The 26,750-nt window shown below is 44.8% G+C and overlaps 1 protein-coding gene across 1 annotated transcript; it reads left to right on the top strand.

Moving 5' to 3' along the window:
- Window positions 1-1,142: 1,142 nt before the first annotated feature.
- On the top strand, window positions 1,143-25,655 carry mlxipl (MLX interacting protein like). The gene is given in 19 exon segments (XM_029701853.1): window positions 1,143-1,150; window positions 1,289-1,389; window positions 1,678-1,692; window positions 2,213-2,230; window positions 2,233-2,280; window positions 3,218-3,300; window positions 3,409-3,450; window positions 7,752-7,926; window positions 8,524-8,604; window positions 12,151-12,305; window positions 12,549-12,818; window positions 12,929-13,211; window positions 13,310-13,413; window positions 22,579-22,698; window positions 23,987-24,114; window positions 24,437-24,560; window positions 24,977-25,106; window positions 25,301-25,395; window positions 25,434-25,655. Coding segments are annotated over 19 exon segments (2,202 nt in total).
- The last annotated feature ends 1,095 nt before the right edge of the window (window positions 25,656-26,750 follow it).

Raw genomic sequence — 26,750 nt, 5'->3', positions numbered from 1 at the left:
CTTGTTTCTTATGGTCTGACAGTCCTTTATGCGTCTTTTTGGCAAACTCCATCATGTGCCTTTTACTGAGGAGTGGCCACTGTGTTCTTGGGGACCTTTAATACTGCAGAATTTTTTTGGCACCCTTCCCCAGATCTGTGCCTCGACACAATCCTGTCTCGGAGCTCTACAGACAATTCCTTCAACCTCATGGCTTGGTTTTTGATCTGACATGCACTGTCTACTGTGGGACCTTGTATAGACAGGTGTGTGCCTTTCCAAATCATGTCCAATCAATTGAATTTATCACAGGCGGACTCCAATCAAGTTGTAGAAACATCTCAAGGATGATCAATGGAAACAGGATGCACCTGAACTCAATTTAGAATCTCATAGCAAAGGGTGTTTTGCTTTGTCATTATGGGGTATTTTGATGTCATTATGGGGTATTGTGATGTCATTATGGGGTATTGTGAGGTCATTATGGGTGTTGTGATGACATTATGGGGTATTGTGATCTCATTATGGGGTATTGTGATGTCATTATGGGGTATTGTGATGTCATTATGGGGTGTTGTGTGTAGATTGATGAGGGAAAAAATTATTGAATCCATTTCAGAATAAGGCTGTAACGCAATAAAATGTGGAAAAAGTAAAGGTGTCTGAATACTTTAAAAAAGGAACTGTATGTGATTGGAAGTCCCAATCGGCGCACAATTGGCCCAGCATCGTCCAGGTTAGGGTTTGGCCGGAGTAGGCCGTCATTGTAAGTAATAATTTGTTCTTAACCGACTTGCCTAGTTAAATAAAGGTTAAATATCAAATAAATAAACGTAGCTAAATGAACATAATTTTTTCAAACAGCTTTTCTGAGACAGTTTAGTGTTTGCTTTTTATGTGTTAACAGCATATCTTTTTTCAGGTACTTAATCTGCCCCCCCCCCCTGGAAAGGTACAGGGTCGAACACAGACTGCTTTTGAACGCAGACCTTGTCAGTGTTCTGATGGATAGGCTTCTCTGATTGGTTGCCACCAGGGCTGTGTGGAAATGATGATGCAAGAGAGAGAGGCAGCATTAAAATATATGGTTGTCTCTACCTTAAGATGGATGAAATAACTAACTGTAAGTCGCTCTGGATAAGAGAGTCTGTTAAATGACTAAAATGGCAATGTAAATATCTATATGCCTCATAGTTATCGAATTAGAATGTATGGTAAACCTTTACTGAAATCTTGCAGGTATAAAGTCTGTCTTATAGCCTTTATATTGTGTTATTAGATTGCTTTAAAATATGTTATGTCTTTTCAGTGGTAAAATAGTCTCTCCAAAGTGGAAGTCTTTCAAAGGCCTGCGGCTGCTCTGGAGAGACAAGATCCGTCTGAACAATGGGATCTGGAGAGACAAGATCCGTCTGAACACTGGGCTCTGGAGAGACAAGATCCGTCTGAACACTGGGATCTGGAGAGACAAGATCCGTCTGAATACTGGGATCTGGAGAGACAAGATCCGTCTGAACAATGGGATCTGGAGAGACAAGATCCGTCTGAATACTGGGATCTGGACAGACGAGATCCGTCTGAACACTGGGATCTGGAGAGACAAGATCCGTCTGAACAATGGGATCTGGAGAGACAAGATCCGTCTGAACACTGGGATCTGGACAGACGAGATCCGTCTGAACACTGGGCTCTGGAGAGCTTGGTTCATTCAGTGTGAGTTCTCCTCTCCTCTCCTCTCCTCACTTCTCCTCACACTCCATTCCTCCTCTCTCTCCTCTCTCCTCCTATTCCATTCCTCCTCTCTGAACAGACAAGGAGAGCCTTGTCAAAAACACAACAGAACTGATACATGGACTCTCTACTTCAGTATACTCACACAACAAAGAGAATGGTGCCATAAATGTTGAAGCCCTGAGTGGGATCCCTCCTACAAAAACATCTGTATAATGTGGGCTGAATGGAATTTTCAGACGATGCAGTGTACTGCTTCCTATGCCACATCATACTAATGAAAATGCCATTACTTTATGCACTTGATGTTGAAGCCACATTTGACAAAACAAACAAACAAACAAACAAAACAGAATTGACGGATTTATTGAGAGAATTTACACATTTGAGAGTCCATTGAACCATGAATCCCAGTCATGAATGATTATTATTATTATTATTATTATTATGGTAAACATGGTTGAATGATCCGTTTTTGTTTCACTTCCCCTTCATGGTCCAGACTTGGAGAAGAGGAAGAACCCCCTCTGGAGGGCTCTGAGGCCGACGCCCACCGCAAACCTAAACTAGGTGACCTTTGACCCCCCCCCCCCCCAGGCCTAGTGAGGAAGTAGCCACAAAGACACATTGACTGCCTCACAGATGATACATTATTTTGACCTGATACCGTAGTAGCCGCTCTAACAATGAAAATAAATGTAAAAGGTTAATAAAATAAATGATCAGCTGGGACCGTTCTAGCCAATGAGAGGGCAGATACACATGTGACCAACAGGCATGATGGTTTCCACTAGTTACAGGCACAAATCTAAATTGGCTATATTGTAAAAATTCATGAAAACAACCATTTAAGATTAGGGTTAAGCATACGGTTAGTAGTGTAGTTAAGGTTAGGTTTAAAATCACATTTTAAGAAGAGAAATTCTAGAAATAGGAAGGGTATATGACTTTGTGGCTGTGGTAACTAATGACGACCATGCACAACTCCCATACAGTGTTTTTTTTTCTCAAAGTTGCCGAGATGTCACGTGTCCTAATTATCAGTGCACTCGTAAACACTAATCATTACGAAACTTGGTGAGCGGAAAAACCCCCCCACAAAAAACGGCACCTGCTGGAAAAACAGACTTTTCCCAGTTATCCCTCTGGCTCCGCCTCTTCCTCTCTGACTTTTCCCAGTTATCCCTCTGGCTCCGCCTCTTCCTCTCTGACTTTTCCCAGTTATCCCTCTGGCTCCGCCTCTTCCTGTCTGACTGCGTCTGAACTGGTACCATATCCCTACATTGTCCGCTACCCCGTAGTGTCTGGTCAACAGTAGTGCACTGTATTACATTTTTAAATTTTTAGTCATTTAGCAGACGCTCTTATCCAGAGCGACTTACAGTAGTGAATACATACATTTCATTTCATGCATTTTAATTTTTTAATTTTTGTATTTTTTTGGTATAGGGAATAGGGTGTATAAATCCTATGTTTTTTGTTGTTGTTCTCTGCTGTAAGGCTATAGTTCTAGAAGGCAGCTACTGGAAGCGTAGGATTGAGTTAGTGATCAGAGAATACCGCAAGTGGAGGATCTATTACAGGAAGAGGGTGAGTGGTGATCAGTTTGAACACAGAGAAATATCCCATTGATACGTGTTATCTTTTAATGTTATTCACCAATTGTACTAAATTCAGTTTCTTCTTCGTCCGTTGTAGCTTCAGAAAAACAAAATGGTCTTTTTGTCAATGCTACAGAAAGTAAGTTAAAGAATTGAAATAGTCAACTCTACTTTTAATTTCTTTCTCGAACAGGCCTTGACAGTCTGGGTACTTCGTAGTCAAACACTGAAAACTTGATGGGAGTTTTCCACATCTCAATAATTAAATGTTTGGTCAAGAATGGGTGGCTACTTTGAAGAATCTAAAACATTTTTTTGGTTACTACATGATTCCATATGTGTTATTTCATAGTTTTGATGTCTTTACTATTATTCTACAATGTAGACTGGTACTGCACACACACACACACACACACACACACACACACACACACACACACACACACACACACACACACACACACACACACACACACACACACACACACACACACACACACACACACACACACACAGACAGCACACTTATACTATAATAACCTTTCTGGAAATGAAAACAACAAAAAAGTATAAATAGGGGGTTTGTCATTAGGTAAAACATAATCAAAAGTACTATCCAACCCCAGTCAGGGCTTCCTGAGGGTGGACCACAGCATCTTAAACACAGAGAAAAGATGGAGACTGGATCTGGATCTACATAAGCTGTGTGAGTGATTGTAAATATGAAGATTATTAAAGGAAAACCTTTGCGCTTCCAAATATTGTGTCTGAATAGCTGAAATGGACATTGTTGAACGTGATGAGGGAACGTGATGAGGGAACGTGATGAGGGGACGTGATGAGGGGACGTGATGAGGGAATCTGATGAGGGAACGTGATGAGGGAACATGATGAGGGGACGTGATGAGGGAACGTGATGAGGGAGCGTGATGAGGGAACATGATGAGGGAGCGTGATGAGGGAACGTGATGAGGGGACGTGATGAGGGAACGTGATGAGGGGACGTGATGAGGAGACGTGATGAGGGGACGTGATGAGGGGACGTGATGAGGGAATCTGATGAGGGAGCGTGATGAGGGAACCTGATGAGGGGACGTGATGAGGGGACGTGATGAGGGAACATGATGAGGGGACGTGATGAGGGAATCTGATGAGGGGACGTGATGAGGGGACGTGATGAGGGAATCTGATGAGGGGACGTGATGAGGGAACGTGATGAGGGAACGTGATGAGGGGACGTGATGAGGGAATCTGATGAGGGAACGTGATGAGGGGACGTGATGAGGGGACGTGATGAGGGAATCTGATGAGGGGACGTGATGAGGGGACGTGATGAGGGAATCTGATGAGGGGACGTGATGAGGGGACGTGATGAGGGAACGTGATGAGGGAACGTGATGAGGGAACGTGATGAGGGAACGTGATGAGGGGACGTGATGAGGGGACGTGATGAGGGAATCTGATGAGGGGACGTGATGAGGGGACGTGATGAGGGAACATGATGAGGGGACGTGATGAGGGAATCTGATGAGGGGACGTGATGAGGGGACGTGATGAGGGAATCTGATGAGGGGACGTGATGAGGGAACGTGATGAGGGAACGTGATGAGGGGACGTGATGAGGGAATCTGATGAGGGAACGTGATGAGGGGACGGGATGAGGGGACGTGATGAGGGAATCTGATGAGGGGATGTGATGAGGGAGCGTGATGAGGGAACATGATGAGGGAGCGTGATGAGGGAACGTGATGAGGGGACGTGATGAGGGAACGTGATGAGGGGACGTGATGAGGGGACGTGATGAGGGGACGTGATGAGGGGACGTGATGAGGGAATCTGATGAGGGAGCGTGATGAGGGAATCTGATGAGGGGACGTGATGAGGGGACGTGATGAGGGAACATGATGAGGGGACGTGATGAGGGAATCTGATGAGGGGACGTGATGAGGGGACGTGATGAGGGAATCTGATGAGGGGACGTGATGAGGGAATCTGATGAGGGGACGTGATGAGGGGACGTGATGAGGGAACGTGATGAGGGAACGTGATGAGGGGACGTGATGAGGGAATCTGATGAGGGAACGTGATGAGGGGACGTGATGAGGGGACGTGATGAGGGAATCTGATGAGGGGACGTGATGAGGGGACGTGATGAGGGGACGTGATGAGGGAACGTGATGAGGGAACGTGATGAGGGGACGTGATGAGGGAACGTGATGAGGGAACGTGATGAGGGAACGTGATGAGGGGACGTGATGAGGGGACGTGATGAGGGGACGTGATGAGGGAATCTGATGAGGGAATCTGATGAGGGGACGTGATGAGGGGACGTGATGAGGGGACGTGATGAGGGGACGTGATGAGGGGACGTGATGAGGGAATGTGACGAGGGAGCGTGATGAGGGAACGTGATGAGGGAATCTGATGAGGGAATCTGATGAGGGAGCGTGATGAGGGGACGTGATGAGGGGACGTGATGAGGGGACGTGATGAGGGAATCTGATGAGGGAACGTGATGAGGGAATCTGATGAGGGAGCGTGATGAGGGGACGTGATGAGGGGACGTGATGAGGGAACGTGATGAGGGAGCGTGATGAGGGAACGTGATGAGGGAATCTGATGAGGGAACGTGATGAGGGAATCTGATGAGGGAGCGTGATGAGGGGACGTGATGAGGGAATCTGATGAGGGAACGTGATGAGGGAATCTGATGAGGGAGCGTGATGAGGGGACGTGATGAGGGGACATGATGAGGGAACGTGATGAGGGAGCGTGATGAGGGAACGTGATGAGGGAGCGTGATGAGGGAACGTGATGAGGGAATCTGATGAGGGAACGTGATGAGGGAATCTGATGAGGGAGCGTGATGAGGGGACGTGATGAGGGGACGTGATGAGGGGACGTGATGAGGGGACGGGATGAGGGGACGTGATGAGGGAACGTGATGAGGGAATCTGATGAGGGGACGTGATGAGGGAACGTGATGAGGGGACGTGATGAGGGAACGTGATGAGGGAACGTGATGAGGGAACGTGATGAGGGGACGTGATGAGGGAACGTGATGAGGGGACGTGATGAGGGAACGTGATGAGGGAGCGTGATGAGGGAACGTGATGAGGGGACGTGATGAGGGGACGTGATGAGGGGACGTGATGAGGGGACGTGATGAGGGGACGTGATGAGGGGACGTGATGAGGGAACGTGATGAGGGAACGTGATGAGGGAACGTGATGAGGGGACGTGATGAGGGGACGTGATGAGGGGAACGTGATGAGGGAACGTGATGAGGGAACGTGATGAGGGAACGTGATGAGGGAGCGTGATGAGGGGACGTGATGAGGGGACGTGATGAGGGAGCGTGATGAGGGAGCGTGATGAAGGGACGTGATGAGGGAACGTGATGAGGGAGCGTGATGAGGGAGCGTGATGAGGGAACGTGATGAGGGAACGTGATGAGGGAACGTGATGAGGGGACGTGATGAGGGGACGTGATGAGAGAACGTGATGAGGGAACCTGATGAGGGAACGTGATGAGGGAGCGTGATTAGGGAACGTGATGAGGGAGCGTGATGAGGGAACGTGATGAGGGGACGTGATGAGGGGACGTGATGAGGGAACGTGATGAGGGAACGTGATGAGGGAGGGAACGTGATGAGGGAACGTGATGAGGGGACGTGATGAAGGAACGTGATGAGGGGACGTGATGAGGGAGCGTGATGAGGGAACGTGATGAGGGAGCGTGATGAGGGAGGGAACGTGATGAGGGAACGTGATGAGGAGACATGATGAAGGAACGTGATGAGGGGACGTGATGAGGGGACGTGATGAGGGGAGGTTAAGTGAACTTCTGTTAATGTTCAGTTGTGTTTATCTGAGTTGAATACATTTAGTGGCCAGATGAGGACTGTGGAACATTCCTTTGCTGTTTTCATATTCACATTTAAAATCTTCTTAGAATTAAGAGAATTGGACAATTAAATATTGTTTCATATTTGTATAGCAGTTACAATCACATGACAAGCTGCCAGTGACTTTCTATTGGACTTGCTATATATTCTAATATGACGTTCTTCTTCTTCTTTTGCTCTCCTCGTCACATCCTGTTGTCTTGTTGTTAGTGCCCTCTAGTGGGAGGGTCTGTTTTTTCAGCTGTGAGTTGTGTCTAGACTCAACTAATCTCTCCTCAATTTCCTTGCATCTTCTCTCCCCGCCTCCTTATCAACTCTATTGGAGGAGAAGGTCCAAGGTCCCTCCCCTCTGACCTTCTTCAAAGGGTTTTGAGAAGAAGGGAGGAACAACAGTATGGGAGGAATTGCAGAAAGACGAATTGAGATGGAGCTTTTTTACATCAGTGATTTCTTCAAGGAAGAGAGGAACTAAGGATTCATTTTTCAGTATTAGAACATAGCCTTCATGTCGTCCCCTCCCGTCTGTCCTCAGGGTCAGATCTGCAGAGCGGAGTTGGAGAAATGGTCCAGTCAGAAGTGCCAGGAGCCTGAGGTCATGCCAGAGGAGGCCCACATGTTTGACCTGGACTGCTTCCTGTCCGACACCTCCGACACCCTGTTCACCATGACCCAGAAGCCCTGCCCTGGAGCCAATGACGGACACAACAGTGAGTACCACACCACATGGTCCACTCTACTTACCTGTGGACAGGTAAACAACCTATCTACCTACCTAGTCTAGTATACTTCAAGGAACTAACTGTCTACAGATGCCTTGGCCCTGGGACAACGACGACCACAACAGTGAGTGATGTAGGCTATGCATAGTCCCTCTCAATACACTGTCTATGATACATAAGAAAATCCATATGAAAGTGAAAATTCTTTAGTGACAAAAATAACAGAAAACTCCACTTGCTATTTATCCAACCTATGGTCATGTGAGACAATAATGCAGGAAAGAAAACGCCCTACAAATAAGGAACTTCAAATGAATAAATGAGGCTGAAAATGTAGACACACACCCATCTCTCTCTCTCTCTCTTCTCTCTCTCTCCCTCTCTCTCTCTCTCCCCTCTCTCTCTCTCTCTCTCTCTCTCCCCTCTCTCTCTCTCTCTCTCTCCCCTCTCTCTCTCTCTCTCCCCTCTCTCTCTCTCTCTCTCTCTCTCTCTCTCTCTCCCTCTCTCTCCCCCCCCTCTCTCTCTCTCTCTCTCTCTCTCCCCCTCTCTCTCTCTCTGTGTAATATTTGTGTTTTCCCTCCTCAGCGTATACCAGCAACGCTGACATGATCCAGCCAGGTCTCACCTCACTGCAGCCCAATCTGGACGACTTCATGGATATCCCAGGTACATCCACCTCACATCTTGTGAATTTGGCTATAATACTCTCGACTATCATGCAATGTTAAGAGTCAAATCCAAATGTAACACGGAGCTGCGCACATATCGCAGCACAGGTGTCATGATGTTGATGATTCCTGCTAAAGACATAGAATGCTTGACACAGGGGACAGATCCAGTTATTATAATGTGTAGGGGTTTGATGGGGTGCTGGTCCACGGATGTTAAGTTCTAAGGAAGAGAAACGATAAATTATTCTTTATCAGTGTATTTAAGCTACTACAATAGATGAATGCCATGTACTGTATCACAGTGTGTAGCCAACCACACCACCAGGTAAACAAGTAGCCAGGTAAGCATTACATGCATCTTTAACCTGCAGTTTGTTCATCTATTATATATTTATGGTTTTTCTTCTGAATATGCTGAGCCTGTGTTGTTGAGTCAGGTATTCCGCTGGGCCTGTGTGGTTGAGTCAGGTATTCCCCTGAGTCTATGTTGTTGAGTCAGGTATTCCCCTGGGCCTGTGTGGTTGAGTCAGGTATTCCCCTGGGCCTGTGTTGTTGAGTCAGGTATTCCCCTGGGCCTGTGTTGTTGAGTCAGGTATTCCCCGAAGTCTGTGTTGTTGAGTCAGGTATTCCCCTGGGCCTGTGTGGTTGAGTCAGGTATTCCCCGAAGTCTGTGTTGTTGAGTCAGGTATTCCCCTGAGTCTATGTTGTTGAGTCAGGTATTCCCCTGAGTCTGTGTTGTTGAGTCAGGTATTCCCCTGAGTCTATGTTGTTGAGTCAGGTATTCCCCTGAGTCTGTGTTGTTGAGTCAGGTATTCCCCTGAATCTGTGTTGTTGAGTCAGGTATTCCCCTGAATCTGTGTTGTTGAGTCAGGTATTCCCCTGGGCCTGTGTTGTTGAGTCAGGTATTCCCCTGGGCCTGTGTTGTTGAGTCAGGTATTCCCCTGGGCCTGTGTTGTTGAGTCAGGTATTTCCCTGAGTCTGTGTTGTTGAGTCAGGTATTTCCCTGAGTCTGTGTTGTTGAGTCAGGTATTCCCCTGGGCCTGTGTTGTTGAGTCAGGTATTCCCCTGGGCCTGTGTTGTTGAGTCAGGTATTCCCCTGGCCTATGTTGTTGAGTCAGGTATTCCCCTGAGTCTGTGTTGTTGAGTCAGGTATTTCCCTGGGCCTGTGTTGTTGAGTCAGGTATTCCCCTGGGCCTGTGTTGTTGAGTCAGGTATTCCCCTGGGCCTGTGTTGTTGAGTCAGGTATTCCCCTGGCCTATGTTGTTGAGTCAGGTATTCCCCTGAGTCTGTGTTGTTGAGTCAGGTATTTCCCTGGGCCTGTGTTGTTGAGTCAGGTATTCCCCTGGGCCTGTGTTGTTGAGTCAGGTATTCCCCTGGGCCTGTGTTGTTGAGTCAGGTATTTCCCTGAGTCTGTGTTGTTGAGTCAGGTATTCCCCTGGCCTATGTTGTTGAGTCAGGTATTCCCCTGGGCCTGTGTTGTTGAGTCAGGTATTCCCCTGAGTCTATGTTGTTGAGTCAGGTATTCCCCTGAGTCTGTGTTGTTGAGTCAGGTATTCCCCTGGCCTACGTTGTTGAGTCAGGTATTTCCCTGAGTCTGTGTTGTTGAGTCAGGTATTCCCCTGAGTCTGTGTTGTTGAGTCAGGTATTCCCCTGGGCCTGTGTTGTTGAGTCAGGTATTCCCCTGAGTCTGTGTTGTTGAGTCAGGTATTCCCCTGGGCTTGTGTTGTTGAGTCAGGTATTTCCCTGAGTCTGTGTTGTTGAGTCAGGTATTCCCCTGGGCCTGTGTTGTTGAGTCAGGTATTCCCCTGGGCTTGTGTTGTTGAGTCAGGTATTCCCCTGGGCCTGTGTTGTTGAGTCAGGTATTCCCCTGGGCCTGTGTTGTTGAGTCAGGTATTCCCCTGGCCTATGTTGTTGAGTCAGGTATTCCCCTGAGTCTATGTTGTTGAGTCAGGTATTCCCCTGGGCCTGTGTTGTTGAGTCAGGTATTCCCCTGGCCTATGTTGTTGAGTCAGGTATTCCCCTGAGTCTGTGTTGTTGAGTCAGATATTCCCCTGGGCCTGTGTTGTTGAGTCAGGTATTCCCCTGGGCCTGTGTTGTTGACTCAGGTATTCCCCTGGGCCTGTGTTGTTGAGTCAGGTATTCCCCTGGGCCTGTGTTGTTGAGTCAGGTATTCCCCTGGGCCACGCTCTTTGTGTCCTCTTCGTGTGTGCCATGTCAGGGGTGAGCTGGAGGTCAGTAGCTGGGTTGAGGCGCAATAGAATAGGGAAGTGGAAGCGGATGTGGTTAACCATGACTCGTGGCAAAAGGGCCCAGGATGGAGGGATGGAGATGGAGGGATAGACAATAGAGGGATGGAAGGATGGAGAAATGGACATGAGGAGATTTTTGTTTCCTTCTCCGGTGGTTTAAGTAGAGGACAACCTTATTTATTACAGTCTTTCAATGTATCACGTCCTAGTCTTTCAAGGCCCCTGTACTGAAGGCCCCTGTACTGTATATGTAACTGTTATGAAAGTTGTATTGTCAATTTTGTTTTTTATTTAAACGCCACTTTAAACGTGTACATGACATTGCAACACAATTTCCCCATGGGGACAATAAAGTCAGTAAGTAAGTAAATAGGCCCCTGTACTGTACTGTAGGCCCCTGCTCTGTACTGTAGGCCCCTGCTCTGTACTGTACTGTACTGTACTGTACTGTACTGTACTGTACTGTACTGTACTGTAGGCCCCTGTACTGTACTGTAGGCCCCTATACTGTACTGTAGGCCCCTGTAATGTACTGTAGGTCCTTATATTGTACTGTAGGCATCTGAACTGTACTTGAACTGTAGGCACACTGTGTGTGTGAGTGCGCTGCAGTCATATATTTTTTTTTAACAAATGTTTTATGTTGGAGGACATCCTCCGGAAGTTGTCATAATTACTATGTAAGTCTATGGAAGGGGGTGAGACCCATGAGCCTCCTAGGTTTTATATTGAAGTCAATGTACCCAGAGGAGGATGGAAGCTAGCTGTCCTCCGGCTAAACCATGGTGATACCCTACAGAATGCTGTTGAGGCTGCTGTAGACCTTCATTGCAAAATATTGTGTTTTAATCAATTATTTGGTGCCATGTGAATATATTTGGTATAGTTTTATCTAAAAAATATTTTCAAAAATCATGTTTTACAATAATAAAAAAAATGGAATTCACTGAGGAGGATGGGCCTCCCCTTCCTCCTCTGAGGAGCCTCCTCTGTGTGAGTTGGTATTATCCTCAGTTGTTGGGTTGTCCACATTTTGTCTTAACTGAAGGAAGGTTTTGTATTGCTAAGTATTCTTGTAGTAAATTCTCTCTGAATGTTTGCTGTATTTAAGTGCTTGTGATTTTATTTTATTTGTTGGGAGAGTTATCTGTCTGAAGAGGACTCTCCCCGGAACATATTTTTTTTCCCCTTTTCGAAGTTACTAAGATATTTTGTCATGATTCCATTCCCAGACCTAGGGCATACAGGTTGTGTAGGGCGATGATTGTCTTTTTTTCTCTGTCCTATCTTAGATATCTTTATGAGCTATCGGGGACAGTCGTTGGAGCGGCTGGACCAGCAGGCTGGTTATCCTGACTTTGAGAGCTCCTCATGCGGGCCTTTCTCCTCTCTGTCGACCCCTGTGGTGACCGCTCCTCAGTCAAACGTCTACACACAACTAGCTCAGGTACAGTAGCTAAGCACTTCTGCTTGTCGCTTTGTAAACGTTGTTCTTCCACTGCTAGGGGAGGAAAGGAAAACTATTCACATCCAATCACATATCGCCTGGACTATGTATTCCTCATTTTGTGTTCCTGTGTTTTCATTGCATAGTTTGTAACCTTAGAGGCTTTTTTCTGTGAAAGTGATCATTTGACCCCAAATTGCTTTCTTCATGATTAATAACATTTACAATGAATGTCTCTTACAGCCCAACCTCTCGTCCAACTCAGGCCCTGGCTACCACAGTCATCCCCTGACCTCTGACATGACTTTCAACCCCATCAACAACCTTAAATTCAAAGGTCACCAACAACAGGATTACTACATCGAGTATCACCCTCCCGGCATGGTATCAGGGGTCGTCCCCTCTTATGGACACCAGCCTTACCCCGGCGCCGCCATCTCCATGGCAACCACTAACATACAACAGCAAGGAGACGGAACCAAAGGTCACAGGTCAAGCTCTCCCAACTCCCCAGTAAGGCCAATGTAATTTGTTTAGTTAACACTTTGAGTTTCAAAGACAGAAATCAAAGTTTAACTCCAGATAACAGATCTACTTTTAATCAGAGAATGTGTTTGGTTCAGCATTGTAGCAGCAGCATGCATATTGGAAGGTCTGGATCTCAGCTGCAGCCTGGGTCTCCCTGGTCTTCAGGGATCCCACAGCTGACATCAATACACTGCCAGACGTCCACCCTGGGCCACACTGGGTTCCACACTGGGTTCCACACTGGCACCTCCCACGGTTCTGCTGTCTCTGCCTTCCTCACCCAGGACTCAACGCACACTAACACACCCCTCCTCATCCCCAAGAAAGAGAAACTCTCCCCTGTACAGATCTACGGCTCTGAGATAACTAGTTTAACAGGTAATTAAGGACAAATAGAATTTAAATGTTAAAATGTTTACATGGCATGTGTGGTTGTAAAGGAAAGTTAGCATTCCTCTTTGTTGGTTTGTTTCTAGTGAGCTTTTCAAGACACTCAGGCCAGACGTCCCCAACCAACCTTCTAGAAAGAGAATTCAACCCTGAGTCTCCACCTGAACTTTCCAAAATGGAGTCAAACAAGGTAAATAAAAACAACTTCATTACTCTACTTATAATCTTGGTTAACCTAGAACTAAAATCTAGTGTAATTTGGTCAGATGCTCGTGTAATTTACCATTTATGTTAAGAAGTCTTTCCACGAGAGATTACTCAACATACATCTTATGGAATACCTAAAAGTACTGTCCGATAGAAAGAAAATGATGACTCAACAAAAGACTGAATGGTAAGTTCCTATTATGTCTTTCCTAGATGAGTGGCGGTCGGTGCCGTTTAAGATGAGGGAGCATGACCTTATTTCTATTACAGCATATTGGATGACTGTCATTCATATTCCATTCACCCAGCTCAATGTAACAGTGATAGGTTTAGGCTACTACATGATGCTCCAATTTTCCCTATACCCATCATGAGGTTGCTACAACCTTGCCTATGAATGAAAGTTTACAATGTCGGTGTACAGGTCGAGAGAAATTTGAGTAATCAAGGTGACAGACAGTGACACATTCAATATCGCCTTGAATACTCTTGCCTGCATCTACCTGATCTAGGGTGTAATCATTAGTCATTAACAGTTGCAAACGAGAATTTCTATTGGACAAATTCAGTTATGTTTATACCCATTTTGTTCCGTTTGCTTCCGTTTAAAAAAAAGTTTTTCAACAGAATCGGCGGAATGAATACACAGCTGATCATACACAAACACAGTTCACTTCCATAGCAGCCACATACAAACAGCATGATCCCTTCCATAGCAGCCACATACAAACAGCATGATCCCTTCCATAGCAGCCACATACAAACAGCATGATCACTTCCATAGCAGCCACATACAAACAGCATGATCACTTTCATAGTAGCCACATACAAACAGCATGATCCCTTCCATAGCAGCCACATACAAACAGCATGATCACTTCCATAGCAGCCACATACAAACAGCATGATCACTTCCATAGCAGCCACATACAAACAGCATGATCACTTTCATAGTAGCCACATACAAACAGCATGATCCCTTCCATAGCAGCCACATACAAACAGCATGATCACTTCCATAGCAGCCACATACAAACAGCATGATCACTTTGATCGTTAATTCCTTCTTGAATCTACGCGGTCTCCTCCTCTCACCTTTTCCCTTCGCTTGTGGACTTCAGTGCAAAACCCATCAGTTGTCTGTGGCTAGGCGAAAAAACCTTTCCAAGCCAAACTTTCATATCATAACTGCAAACCACTACACACAGCCTACGTCGTTGTCACCATATTAGCTAACGTCATAGTCAACATAGCTACTATAACTAACACGTTAGTAAACCCACAACAATCAGTAGAGTGTAGAGTCGTGGCCAAAAGTTTTGAGAATTACACAAATATTAATTTTCACAAAGTCTGCTGCCTCAGTTTGTATGATGGCAATTTGCAAATACTCCAGAATGTTATGAAGAGTGATCAGATGAATTGCAATTAATTGCAAAGTCCCTATTTGCCATGCAAATGAACTGAATCCCCCAAAATCATTTCCACTGCATTTCAGCCCTGCCACAAAAGGACCAGCTGACATCATGTCAGTGATTCTCTCGTTAACACAGGTGTGAGTGTTGACGAGGACAATGCTGGAGATCACTCTGTCATGCTGATTGAGTTCGAATAACAGACTGGAAGCTTCAAAAGGAGGGTGGTGCTTGGAATCATTGTTCTTCCTCTGTCAACCAAGGTTACCTGCAAGGAAACACGTGCCGTCATCATTGCTTTGCACAAAAAGGGCTTCACAGGCAAGAATATTGCTGCCAGTAAGATTGCACCTAAATCAACCATTTATAGGATCATCAAGAACTTCAAGGAGAGTGGTTCAATTGTTGTGAAGAAGGCTTCAGGGCGCCCAAGAAAGTCCAGCAAGCGCCAGGACCGTCTCCTAAAGTTGATTCAGCTGCGGGATCGGGGCACCACCAGTACAGAGCTTGCTCAGGAATGACAGCAGGCAGGTGTGAGTGCATCTGCACACACAGTGAGGTGAAGACTTTTGGAGGATGGCCTGGTGTCAAGAAGGGCAGCAAAGAAGCCATTTCTCTCAAGGAAAAACATCAGGGACAGACTGATATTCTGCAAAAGATACAGGGATTGGACTGCTGAGGACTGGGATAAAGTTATTTTCTCTGATGAATCCCCTTTCCGATTGTTTGTGGCATCCGGAAAAAAGCTTGTCCGGAGAAGACAAGGTGAGCGCTACCATCAGTCCTGTGTCATGCCAACAGTAAAGCATCCTGAGACCATTCATGTGTGGGGTTGCTTCTCAACCAAGGGAGTGGGCTCACTCACAATTTTGCCTAAGAACACAACCATGAATAAAGAATGGTGCCAACACATCCTCCGAGAGCAACTTCTCCCAACCATCCATGAACAGTTTGGTGATGAACAATGCCTTTTCCAGCATGATGGAGCACCTTGCCATAAGGCAAAAGTGATAACTAAGTGGCTCGGGGAACAAAACATCGATATTTTGGGTCCATGGCCAGGAAACTCCCCAGACCTTAATCCCATTGAGAACCTGTGGTCAATCCTCAAGAGGTGGGTGGACAAACAAAAACCCACAAATTCTGACAAACTCCAAGCATTGATTATGCAAGAATGGGCTGCCATCAGTCAGGATGTGGCCCAGAAGTTAATTGACAACATGCCAGGGCGGATTGCAGAAGTCTTGAAAAAGAAGGGTCAACACTGCAAATATTGACTCTTTGCATCAACTTCATGTAATTGTCAATAAAAGCCTTTGACACTTATGAAATGCTGTAATTGTACTTCAGTATTCCATAGTAACATCTGACAAAAATATCTAAAGACACGGAAGCATCAAACTTTGTGGAAATTAATATTTGTGTCATTCTCAAAACTTTTGGCCACGACTGTACAGTCAGCAAGCAGTTTAGCAGTTACACCGGAGGGCCCCGGTGGCAATAAATTAATAAAACCAAAAGCTTACCTTGACATGTCAGTTCATGCTGCAAGAGCTCTGATAGGTTGGAGGATGTCATCCGGAAGTTGTCATAATTACTGTGTAAGTCTATGGAAGGCAGTAGCGGTGCGTGGGTAAAATCACTGGGGAAGCCAAGCCAAGCCAATATAAAAAGCCATATTACAACCTATGTTTTGATATTTGCGTTGTTTGCTCTATAACCTGTTCGTTCATATACGTTTTTGTTTTTTTGTTCCATCTTTGAAATGCAACAGAAATGCCATACTTTCAAATAGGAGTCTAGATGTAATTTAGATTTTGGCCACAAGATGGCAGCAGTTTGTGTGCAAAGTTTCAGATTGATCCAGTGAAGAATTACATTACTGCACAATATTTTGTATCAAGTCTGCCAGGAGTTTGCCCAAATGTGCCAAATTTGTTTATTGATACATTTTCAAGTACATATGGAGAACATCCAAAAATGCTAATAAAAAATGTAAGTTTACACACTCCCAGGAATGTCATACATGATGGATCATTAGCTTATACACTAACTTTCACACATATTGATGGCCGGGCGGGGTGGGTGTGGAGCCAGAGACAACAGTAGGGTCAAACTGTGGACCCCAGTTCCTACATTTGAATATAAAAATAGATTTTATCAAACAACACAACAACACAAACATGCTACATTTTATCTCTGGGACCCTCAGGATGACAAATCAGAGCAAGATTACTGAATTTAAGTACATTATTTACCTTCAGAGGTGAATGTATCAAACCAGTTGCCGTGATAAAAGTGTTTTGTTGTTGTGCACTATCCTCATGGTATTTCACTGTAATAGCTACTGTTAATTGGACACTGTTGTTAGATTAACCATAATTTAAGCTTTCTGCTCATATAAGACATGTCTATGTTCCAGGAAGTTGGATGTTGTATGCAACGTCATTCTAGTCACATTAGCATGTCAGCAACAACCGTCCCAGTTTAGGGACACCCATCCCGGTTTAGGGACACCCATCCCGGTTTAGGGACACCCATCCCGGTTTAGGGACACCCATCCCGGTTTAGGGACACCCATCCCAGTTTAGGGACACATATCCCAGTTTAGGGACACTAGGGACACACATCCCAGTTTAGGTACACCCATCCCAGTTTAGGGACACCCATCCCGGTTTAGGGACACACATCTCGGTTTTGGGACACCCATCCCTGTGTAGGGACACTCATCCCGGTTTAGGGACACACATCCCGGTTTAGTGACACTCATCCCGGTTTAGGGACACACATCCCGGTTTAGGGACACCCATCCCGGTTTAGGGACACCCATCCCGGTTTAGGGACACCCATCCCGGTTTAGGGACACCCATCCCGGTTTAGGGACACACATCCCGTAGTGGATATAGGCTATAATAAGGCCGTGACAACAAAAAGACAACAGTCACACAGTGGAGGAATAAATTAAACTACACATACGTTTGTTTCATCACAAAACCGGAGAGAAACATCTGTCCGACGAAGGCCACAATGTACATATTAAACGTAACAAACAGTTATATGACCTGCAGCATGGTCAAGCAAGTTCATGTTTTCCACAGTTCATTAAACTACTGATTTAGAACCACTGAGTTGGCTACCGCAAGTCAACACAAAGGACAACAAGAGCACTGCCTCCGCTATTCCAGCACCATTTCACCTTAAACATTTAAACATCATCAAATCAACAAGGCTATATATTCTTAGTTTAATATACTGAAAACAAACTTAAAGATACCAAAAACTATTTAGTCCAATCAATGCTGCTAAATATCATGTGCCTGTCCATGGTACTGATATTCTGCCTCTCTGTGTGTTAGTGCGTGCTTGTGTGAGCGTGAAACAAAATAATTGACTCACTCTACTTGTAGACTAGTCGAACACCAATGCCATCCTCCTCTCTTTCATGTTGTGAAAATGATCTATGACTCTGTCATGCAGTACGCTTTACATTTTTGGTTTTCATAGGCTACCGAGCTAAAATGCTTGCTAGCCTAACTTCTTTGCATGGGCAACAATGAACCAGTTAAGTTAGCTAGCTAGTTAACGTAAGCTTACTAGGCTACATATTGAACTTCAATAATCTCAGGCCAGTGGCACAACATATGAATTTATGGTTAGATCAGAATCTCCGTCATAATCAAGGTCCTGTACAGAGAATTGAGTCAAAACCACAAGTCCAAATCCACATCTCCATCCATGACTTAGGAAAGGGACGATTTAGCAAGCTAGCTTCTGTAGGACATCAACACAAGCAAACCAGAAACAGACACGTTTGTCTGACAATGATGACATTTTGCATCAGGATGTGATTTGATTGGTGTGAAGCCAATTCCAAACTGCTGCACTAGGACAACAAAGCTCAGCTCAACACTAATTGGCTAATTATTTTAGATTTGTTTTAACAAGGGAGGCCAAGGGAGGCCAAATGCTTGCTGGCATCAATCAAATGCTACAGCAGCAATATGTCATACAATCAAACAAGCTAAGCATCAGTATAGAGACAAAGTAGAGTCGCAATTCAACGGCTCAGACACGAGAGGTATGTGGCAGGGTCTACAGTCAATCACGGACTACAAAAAGAAAACCAGCCCCGTCGCGGACCACGATATCTTGCTCCCAGACAGACTAAACAACTTCTTTGCTCGCTTTGAGGACAATACAGTGCCACTGACACGGCCCGCTACCAAAACCTGCGGACTCTCCTTCACTGCAGCCAACATGAGCAAAGCATTTAAACGTGTTAACCCTCGCAAGGCTGCAGGCCCAGACGGCATCCCCAGCCGCGTCCTCAGAGCATGCGCAGACCAGCTGGCTGGTGTGTTTACGGACATATTCAATCAATCCTTATCCCAGTCTGCTGTCCCCACATGCTTCAAGAGGGCCACAATTGTTCCTGTTCCCAAGAAAGCGAAGGTAACTGAGCTAAATGACTATCGCCCCGTAGCACTCACTTCTGTCATCATGAAGTGCTTTGAGAGACTAGTTAAGGATCATATCACCTCCACCCTACCTGACACCCTAGACCCACTCCAATTTGCTTACCGCCCCAATAGGTCCACAGACGACGCAATCGCAATCACACTGCACACTGCCCTAACCCATCTGGACAAGAGGAATACCTATGTAAGAATGCTGTTCATCGACTACAGCTCAGCATTTAACACCATAGTACCCTCCAAACTCGTCATCAAGCTCGAGACCTTGGTCCAACCACACAGCCAGCGTGGTGAAGAAGGCGCAGCAGCGCCTCTTCAACCTCAGGAGGCTGAAGAAATTCGGCTTGTCACCAAAAACACTCACAAACTTTTACAGATGCACAATCGAGAGCATCCTGTCGGGCTGTATCACCGCCTTGTACGGCAACTGCTCTGCCCATAACCGTAAGGCTCTCCAGAGGGTAGTGAGGTCTGCACAACGCATCACTGGGGGCAAACTACCTGCCCTCCAGGACACCTACACCACCCGATGTCACAGGAAGGCCAAAAAGATCATCAAGGACAACAACCACCCGAGCCACTGCCTGTTCACCCCGCTATCATCCAGAAGGCGAGGTCAGTACAGGTGCATCAAAGCTGGAACCGAGAGACTGAAAAACAGCTTCTATCTCAAGGCCATCAGACTGTTCAACAGCCATCACTAACATTGAGTGGCTGCTGCTAACATACTGACTCAAATCTCTAGCCACTTTAATAATGGAAAAATTGGTGTAATAAATGTATCACTAGCCACTTTAAACAATGCCACTTCATATAATGTGTACATACCCTACATTACTCATCTCATATGTATATACTGTACTCTATACCATCTACTGCATCTTGCCATCCTGATGTAATGTATCACTAGCCACTTTAAACAATGCCACTTCATATAATGTTTACATACCCTACATTACTCATCTCATATGTATATACTGTACTCTATACCATCTACTGCATCTTGCCATCCTGATGTAATGTATCACTAGCCACTTTAAACAATGCCACTTTTATATGTTTACATACCCTACATTACTCATCTCATATATATATATATATACTGTATATACTGTACTCTATACCATCTACTGCATCTTGCCTATGCCGTTCTATACCATCACTCATTCATATATTTTTTATGTACTTATTCATTCCTTTACACTTGTGTGTATAAGGTAGTTGTTGTGAAATTGTTAGGTTAGATTACTCGTTGGATATTACTGCATTGTCGGAACTAGAAGCACAAGCATTTCGCTACACTCGCATTAACATCTGCTAACCAGGTGTACGTGACCAATAACATTTGATTTGATAACTATTTTGTTCCAGACAGCATCAGATACATGGGCTACACTACGGAGGCAGAGAGGGGGCGCTGTTTCCCCTTGCTCTGATTATTTATACATATGGAATTGTTTTAAGATGGTCATACCATGGATCATTTAGTTATTTGATATTGAATATTACACAATTATTTTATAAAATATTGAATTTGGCATGTACTACTATAGCCCATAGAAACGCATCGAATAAGAGATTCATCAATTGCAACAAAAATAAGTATCTGTCCAATATCTAAGAGATATAAGAAAGCTCAGGTAATATATATATATATATATATATATATATATATATATATATATATATATATATATATATATATATATATATATATATTGGACACATATTTAACCCTTCCATAGATCCATTTGTTTGTATGGGTTACCTTCAGACGAGTCCCCTGACACTTGTGGGGGTCGTAGAGCAAAATGAAGAACAGCCGTTTCCATCGGGTGGCTATGATAGTTTGTAGGCCCAAACCGTTTGGACGCTACAGATGTTGTTAGTGAGAAGACAGATTTTCAGGATGTCTCGTGGTCTGACAAACACCGCTGTAGCTCGGTCACCTTCCACAGCAGATACGAAAGACCGACATCGGAGGATACGGTGGACTGAGACGTAGTCCATTCAACAACAACAAAAAAACAACAGATATCTCTAGCTTAAACTCACGGATTTTGATGGGATTTATTTTAACATGTTACTTAGATTGATGCACTGATGCGTCAATAGACTCTTAAGGTTAATCAATTATTTGCTGACGTGAATATATTTAGTATAGTTTTATCTACAAAAGATTAAAACTTTTTAAATGTTTCATTATTTCTATTTTTATGATATTCACTGAGGAGGATGGTTCTCCCCTTCCTCCTCCTCGGAGCCTCCAATGAACTCAAAGAGGCCCATGTTCTACTAACTGAGCTACAGAGGCCCATGTTCTACTAACTGAACTACAGAGAACCATGTTCTACTAACTGAGCTACAGAGAACCATGTTCTACTAACTGAGCTACAGAGGACCATGTTCTACTAACTGAACTACAGAGGACCATGTTCTACTAACTGAACTACAGAGAACCATGTTCTACTAACTGAACTACAGAGAACCATGTTCTATTAACTGGACTACAGAGGACCATGTTATACTAACTGAACTACAGAGGACCATGTTCTACTAACTGAACTACAGAGAACCATGTTCTATTAACTGGACTACAGAGGACCATGTTCTACTAACTGAACTACAGAGGACCATGTTCTACTAACTGAACTACAGAGAACCATGTTCTACTAACTGAACTACAGAGGACCATGTTCTACTAACTGAACTACAGAGGACCATGTTCTACTACCTGAACTACAGAGGACCATGTTCTATTAACTGAGCTGCAGAGGACCATGTTCTACTAACTGAACTACAGAGGACCATGTTCTACTAACTGAACTACAGAGGACCATGTTCTACTAACTGAGCTACATAGAACCATGTTCTACTAACTGAACTACAGAGGACCATGTTCTACTAACTGAACTACAGAGGACCATGTTCTACTAACTGAACTACAGAGGACCATGTTCTACTAACTGAAGTACAGAGGACCATGTTCTACTAACTGTACTACAGAGGACCATGTTCTACTAACTGAACTACAGAGGACCATGTTCTACTAACTGAACTACAGAGAACCATGTTCTACTAACTGAACTACAGAGGACCATGTTCTACTAGCTGAACTACAGAGAACCATGTTCTACTAACTGAACTACAGAGAACCATGCTCTACTAACTGAACTACAGAGGACCATACAGTTAATAATATACAATACAGTAGGTAATCAGACAGTTCTTGATCTATGACATGTGTATGTGTTGCAGACACAGTCCAGGGGGATAACTCACATCTCTGCTGAGAAAAACAGACGTTTCAACATCAAGCTAGGCTTTGATACTCTGCACAGTCTCGTCACCACGATGAGCTCTCAGCCAAGTATAAAGGTAAGCACTCGTGAGGTTTTTTTCCCCCAACACGTTTAAATTGAGACACTGTTACCTAACTCCGTAAAAACAAAAATACACTTGCGTCGGGCTGGGGGTTTTGTATCTTGTTAAGGGTTCCCGAGTGGCCCAGCGGTCTAAGGCACTGCATCTCAGTGCAAGAGGCATCACTACAGACCCTGGTTGGAATCCAGGCTGTATCACATAAGGCCGTGATTGGGAGTCCCATAGGGTGGCGCAAAATTGGCCCAGCGCTTGTTCTTAACTGACTTGCCTAGTTAAATAAAAAATACATTTAAGGAAGGGTTAAGGTTTGGGATGGCATTAAAATAGGGAGACGTTTAGGAATTAATTCTGAATGGTTACGGTTAAAGTTTGGGAAAGGCTTAAAATAGGGTTAAGGGTTAAAGGTTGGGATGGGGTTTAAGGTTAAAGGTTGGGATATGGTTAAAGGTTGGGATAGGATTAAAGGCTGGGATAGGGTTAAGGGTTAAATGTTGGGAAAGGATTAAGGGTTAAAGTTTGGGATAGGGTTAAAGGTTAGGATAGGGTTAAGGGTTAAAGTTTGGGATAGGGTTAGGGTTAAAGGTTAGGATAGGGTTAAGGGTTAAACGTTGGGAAAGGGTTAAGGGTTAAAGGTTGGGAAAAGGTTAACGGTTAAAGTTTGGGAAAGGGTTAACGGTTAAAACAGAAAAACTAAAAACGATTGCCTAGCACTGGGATTGAACACGTGACCTTTGTCGGCGGAACGTGGCTCTTCCCCCCATCCACCACACACTTCCACAACGCTCTAGCAAGCCACCAGCCCACACGGCTCTTCCACCATCCACCATCCCCTTCCACAACGCTGTAGCAAGCCGCCAGCCCACATGGCTCTTCCACCATCCACCATCCCCTTCCACAACGCTCTAGCAAGCCACCAGCCCACATGGCTCTTCCCCCCATCCACCATCCCCTTCCACAACGCTGTAGCAAGCCGCCAGCCAACTTTGAGGTAACAGCGCTCACCGTTGCCCCCTAGTGGCCGGTTTTGAAGGCAATTCTAGACGTTCTTGGGACCCGAATGGACGTCTAACTTTGACTTGAAACTAAAGAGATCTCCCTGAGGTAGTGAGGCATTGAGGCAAGAATGCACTGCACAAGGCACAGTGTTGTAGAGGATTGGGAGCTGCACTGAGCTGCAATGCTTCTGGTAATGATAGGTGTTGCGTTGAAACATAGTTTCAGTGTATAACATTTCTTCTCTGTATTTCATCTACATTACATACTGTATGTCTCTGTGTCCCAGATCAGCAAGGCCATGACGCTACAGAAGACAGCAGAGTACATCAGTAAGATTCAGCAGGAGAGAGCTCAGCTGCACGAGGAGGCTCAGAGACTCAGAGGCCAGATTCTGCTCCTTAACTCTGCCATCAAGTAAGAAATGCACTAAACATACTGTACATAACATACGTGTGTGTGTGTGTGTGTGTGTGTGTGTGTGTGTGTGTGTGTGTGTGTGTGTGTGTGTGTCTCAGGAGGTTGGTGGCACCTTAATTGGGGAGGACGGGCTCGTGGTCATGTCTGGAGCGGAATGGGTAGAATGGTATCAAATACGCCAAACACATGGTTTCCAGGTGGTTGATGCCGTTCCATTAGTGCCGTTCCGACCGTTATTATGAGTCGTCCTCCCTTCAGCAGCCTCCTGTGGCGTGCGTGTTTATGTGTATGTGATCATAACAAGCCTCTCCCGATGCAGTGTGTACCAGCTGCAGCTGCCCGTCACTGGCGTGCCCATCACCTGCCAACGCTTGGACCACATGAGGGAGAAGTTCAGAGAGTACGTCCGGGTACAGACACTACACAACTGGAACTTCTGGATTGTATCCTTCTCCACTCTCCCTGGTCACAGGAACCTTTAGATTAAACATACGTTCAGTGTTAGATCTGGGCCTGTATTCACCACAACAACAACAACAACAACAACAACAACAACAACAACAGCGTCTCAGTGTAGGAATGATGACATAGGGAAGGATCTGCTTGTTAGATATTCATAAATAAGATGAAATGGATCCTCATTACAAATGCGGAGATGCCTTTTGCATATGGCTCCTGGAGTGGCTCACAGAGGAAAAGACAGTCACACAATATGGTTATGTAAATATCCTGTATTGTGCTTTGCATTGTGTGTCCTGTACTGTATATATATATATATATATATATATGTGTGTGTGTGTGTGTTGTCATAGATAATAAAACATAGATCAGAATGGTTCTTTCCTAAACACTAGCTCAGTTCAGCATCATGGTAGAGCCCCTGTTTGAGTCCTATAACAGGATGGTGTCTGCAGTCAGTGTAGAGGATCTGTGTCGTACTACTCTGTCCTGGCTGGACCAGCACTGCTCCCTACCTGCCCTCAGACCCAGTGAGTTCAAATTCACCAGCTTCAATAACTATCAGTTAGTCATGTCTGTCTGTCTGTCTGTCTGTCTGTCTGTCTGTCTGTCTGTCTGTCTGTCTGTCTGTCTGTCTGTCTGTCTGTCTGTCTGTCTGTCTTTTTCTCGCTCTTCATCTCCCTCTTACCTGATTCTCTCTCTCTCCCTCTGTTTCTGTCCTCAGTGGTCCTTAGCTCACTCCGTCTCCTCAGCACATCCACGTCCATCCTGACAGACCCCAGTCTGGTCCCAGAGCAGGCCACCCATGCAGTCACCCAGGCTCAGTGCCTCCCCCACCCCACCCTACCCGTCCCCAGGACCATGCCCCCTCCACGTGGCCCATCAACACCCCTTCCACGTGGCCCATTAACACCCCTTCCACGTGGCCCATCAACACCCCTTCCACGTGGCCCATCAACACCCCTTCCACGTGGCCCATCAACACCCCTTCCACGTGGCCCATCAACACCCCTTCCACGTGGCCCATCAACACCCCCACCACGTGGCCCATCAACAGGGAAAACACACAGCCCATTTGACCCTATGGAACAATTTCAATAGATGGAAAACCAAGCCGTGCCAAAGGATCACAGAGCTGAACCCACTTTAAAGCACACATACAGCAGGTACTAGTGTTGAGCGATTTACTGAAATGTCTGCCATTTTTCAGCTTTTAAAACAACATCAGTTTAATTATTTGAATTCCATTTCTTTCTGGGTTTTTTTCTGTGATTGTAATGCTCAGTTTCTCTAGAGATAAATCAGATCAAGCCTGAACTGTGCGATGTAGTAGACCAATATTCTACATAGTTTAGCACAGAAAACGTGGTAATTAACTACAATGACCCTAATCCATTGCACATCTATTTGTTCGGTTTGTGTTGGGCAGACACAGACAAGGAGAAAATAGACAGGAGAACGATGGAGAGTGATAGAAAGCAATTGCTTCGCTAAGTATCTCTACCTGAAAATACATGATCTAAGAAATTGATAGTTAGTATTCAGTAGTCAAATTATTTACTTTGCCTTATTTACTTTGAAGAACAACTAAAATTGTGATTTTGTTAGACAGCATAGACTGCAGCTCTACAGAGATGAGATAATGACTTGGAATGAAATAATGCAGTCAACAAATAGACCTAAAACAAATATAATAATATACACAACTGTAATATTATATTAACGTAAAATAATGTGAATAAATTATAGTCAGTAAGTGATAAGCAGTAATGGGCTTTTATTCATTGTTTTATTCTGTGTTGTTACAGCATTCAACCCACATAATGCATAATGTTACAGCATTCAACCCACATAATGCATAATGTTACAGCATTCAACCCACATAATGCATATGTTACAGCATTCAACCCACATAATGCATAATGTTACAGCATTCAACCCACATAATGCATATGTTACAGCATTCAACCCACATAGTGCATATGTTACAGCATTCAACCCACATAATGCATATGTTACAGCATTCAACCCACATAATGCATATGTTACAGCATTCAACCCACATAATGCATATGTTACAGCATTCAACCCACATAATGCATAATGTTACAGCATTCAACCCACATAATGCATAATGTTACAGCATTCAACCCACATAATGCATAATGTTACAG

Source organism: Salmo trutta, chromosome 19, assembly GCF_901001165.1.
Source record: "Salmo trutta chromosome 19, fSalTru1.1, whole genome shotgun sequence".
NCBI lineage: Eukaryota > Metazoa > Chordata > Actinopteri > Salmoniformes > Salmonidae > Salmo > Salmo trutta.
This window is presented reverse-complemented; position numbering and strand designations above follow the sequence as displayed.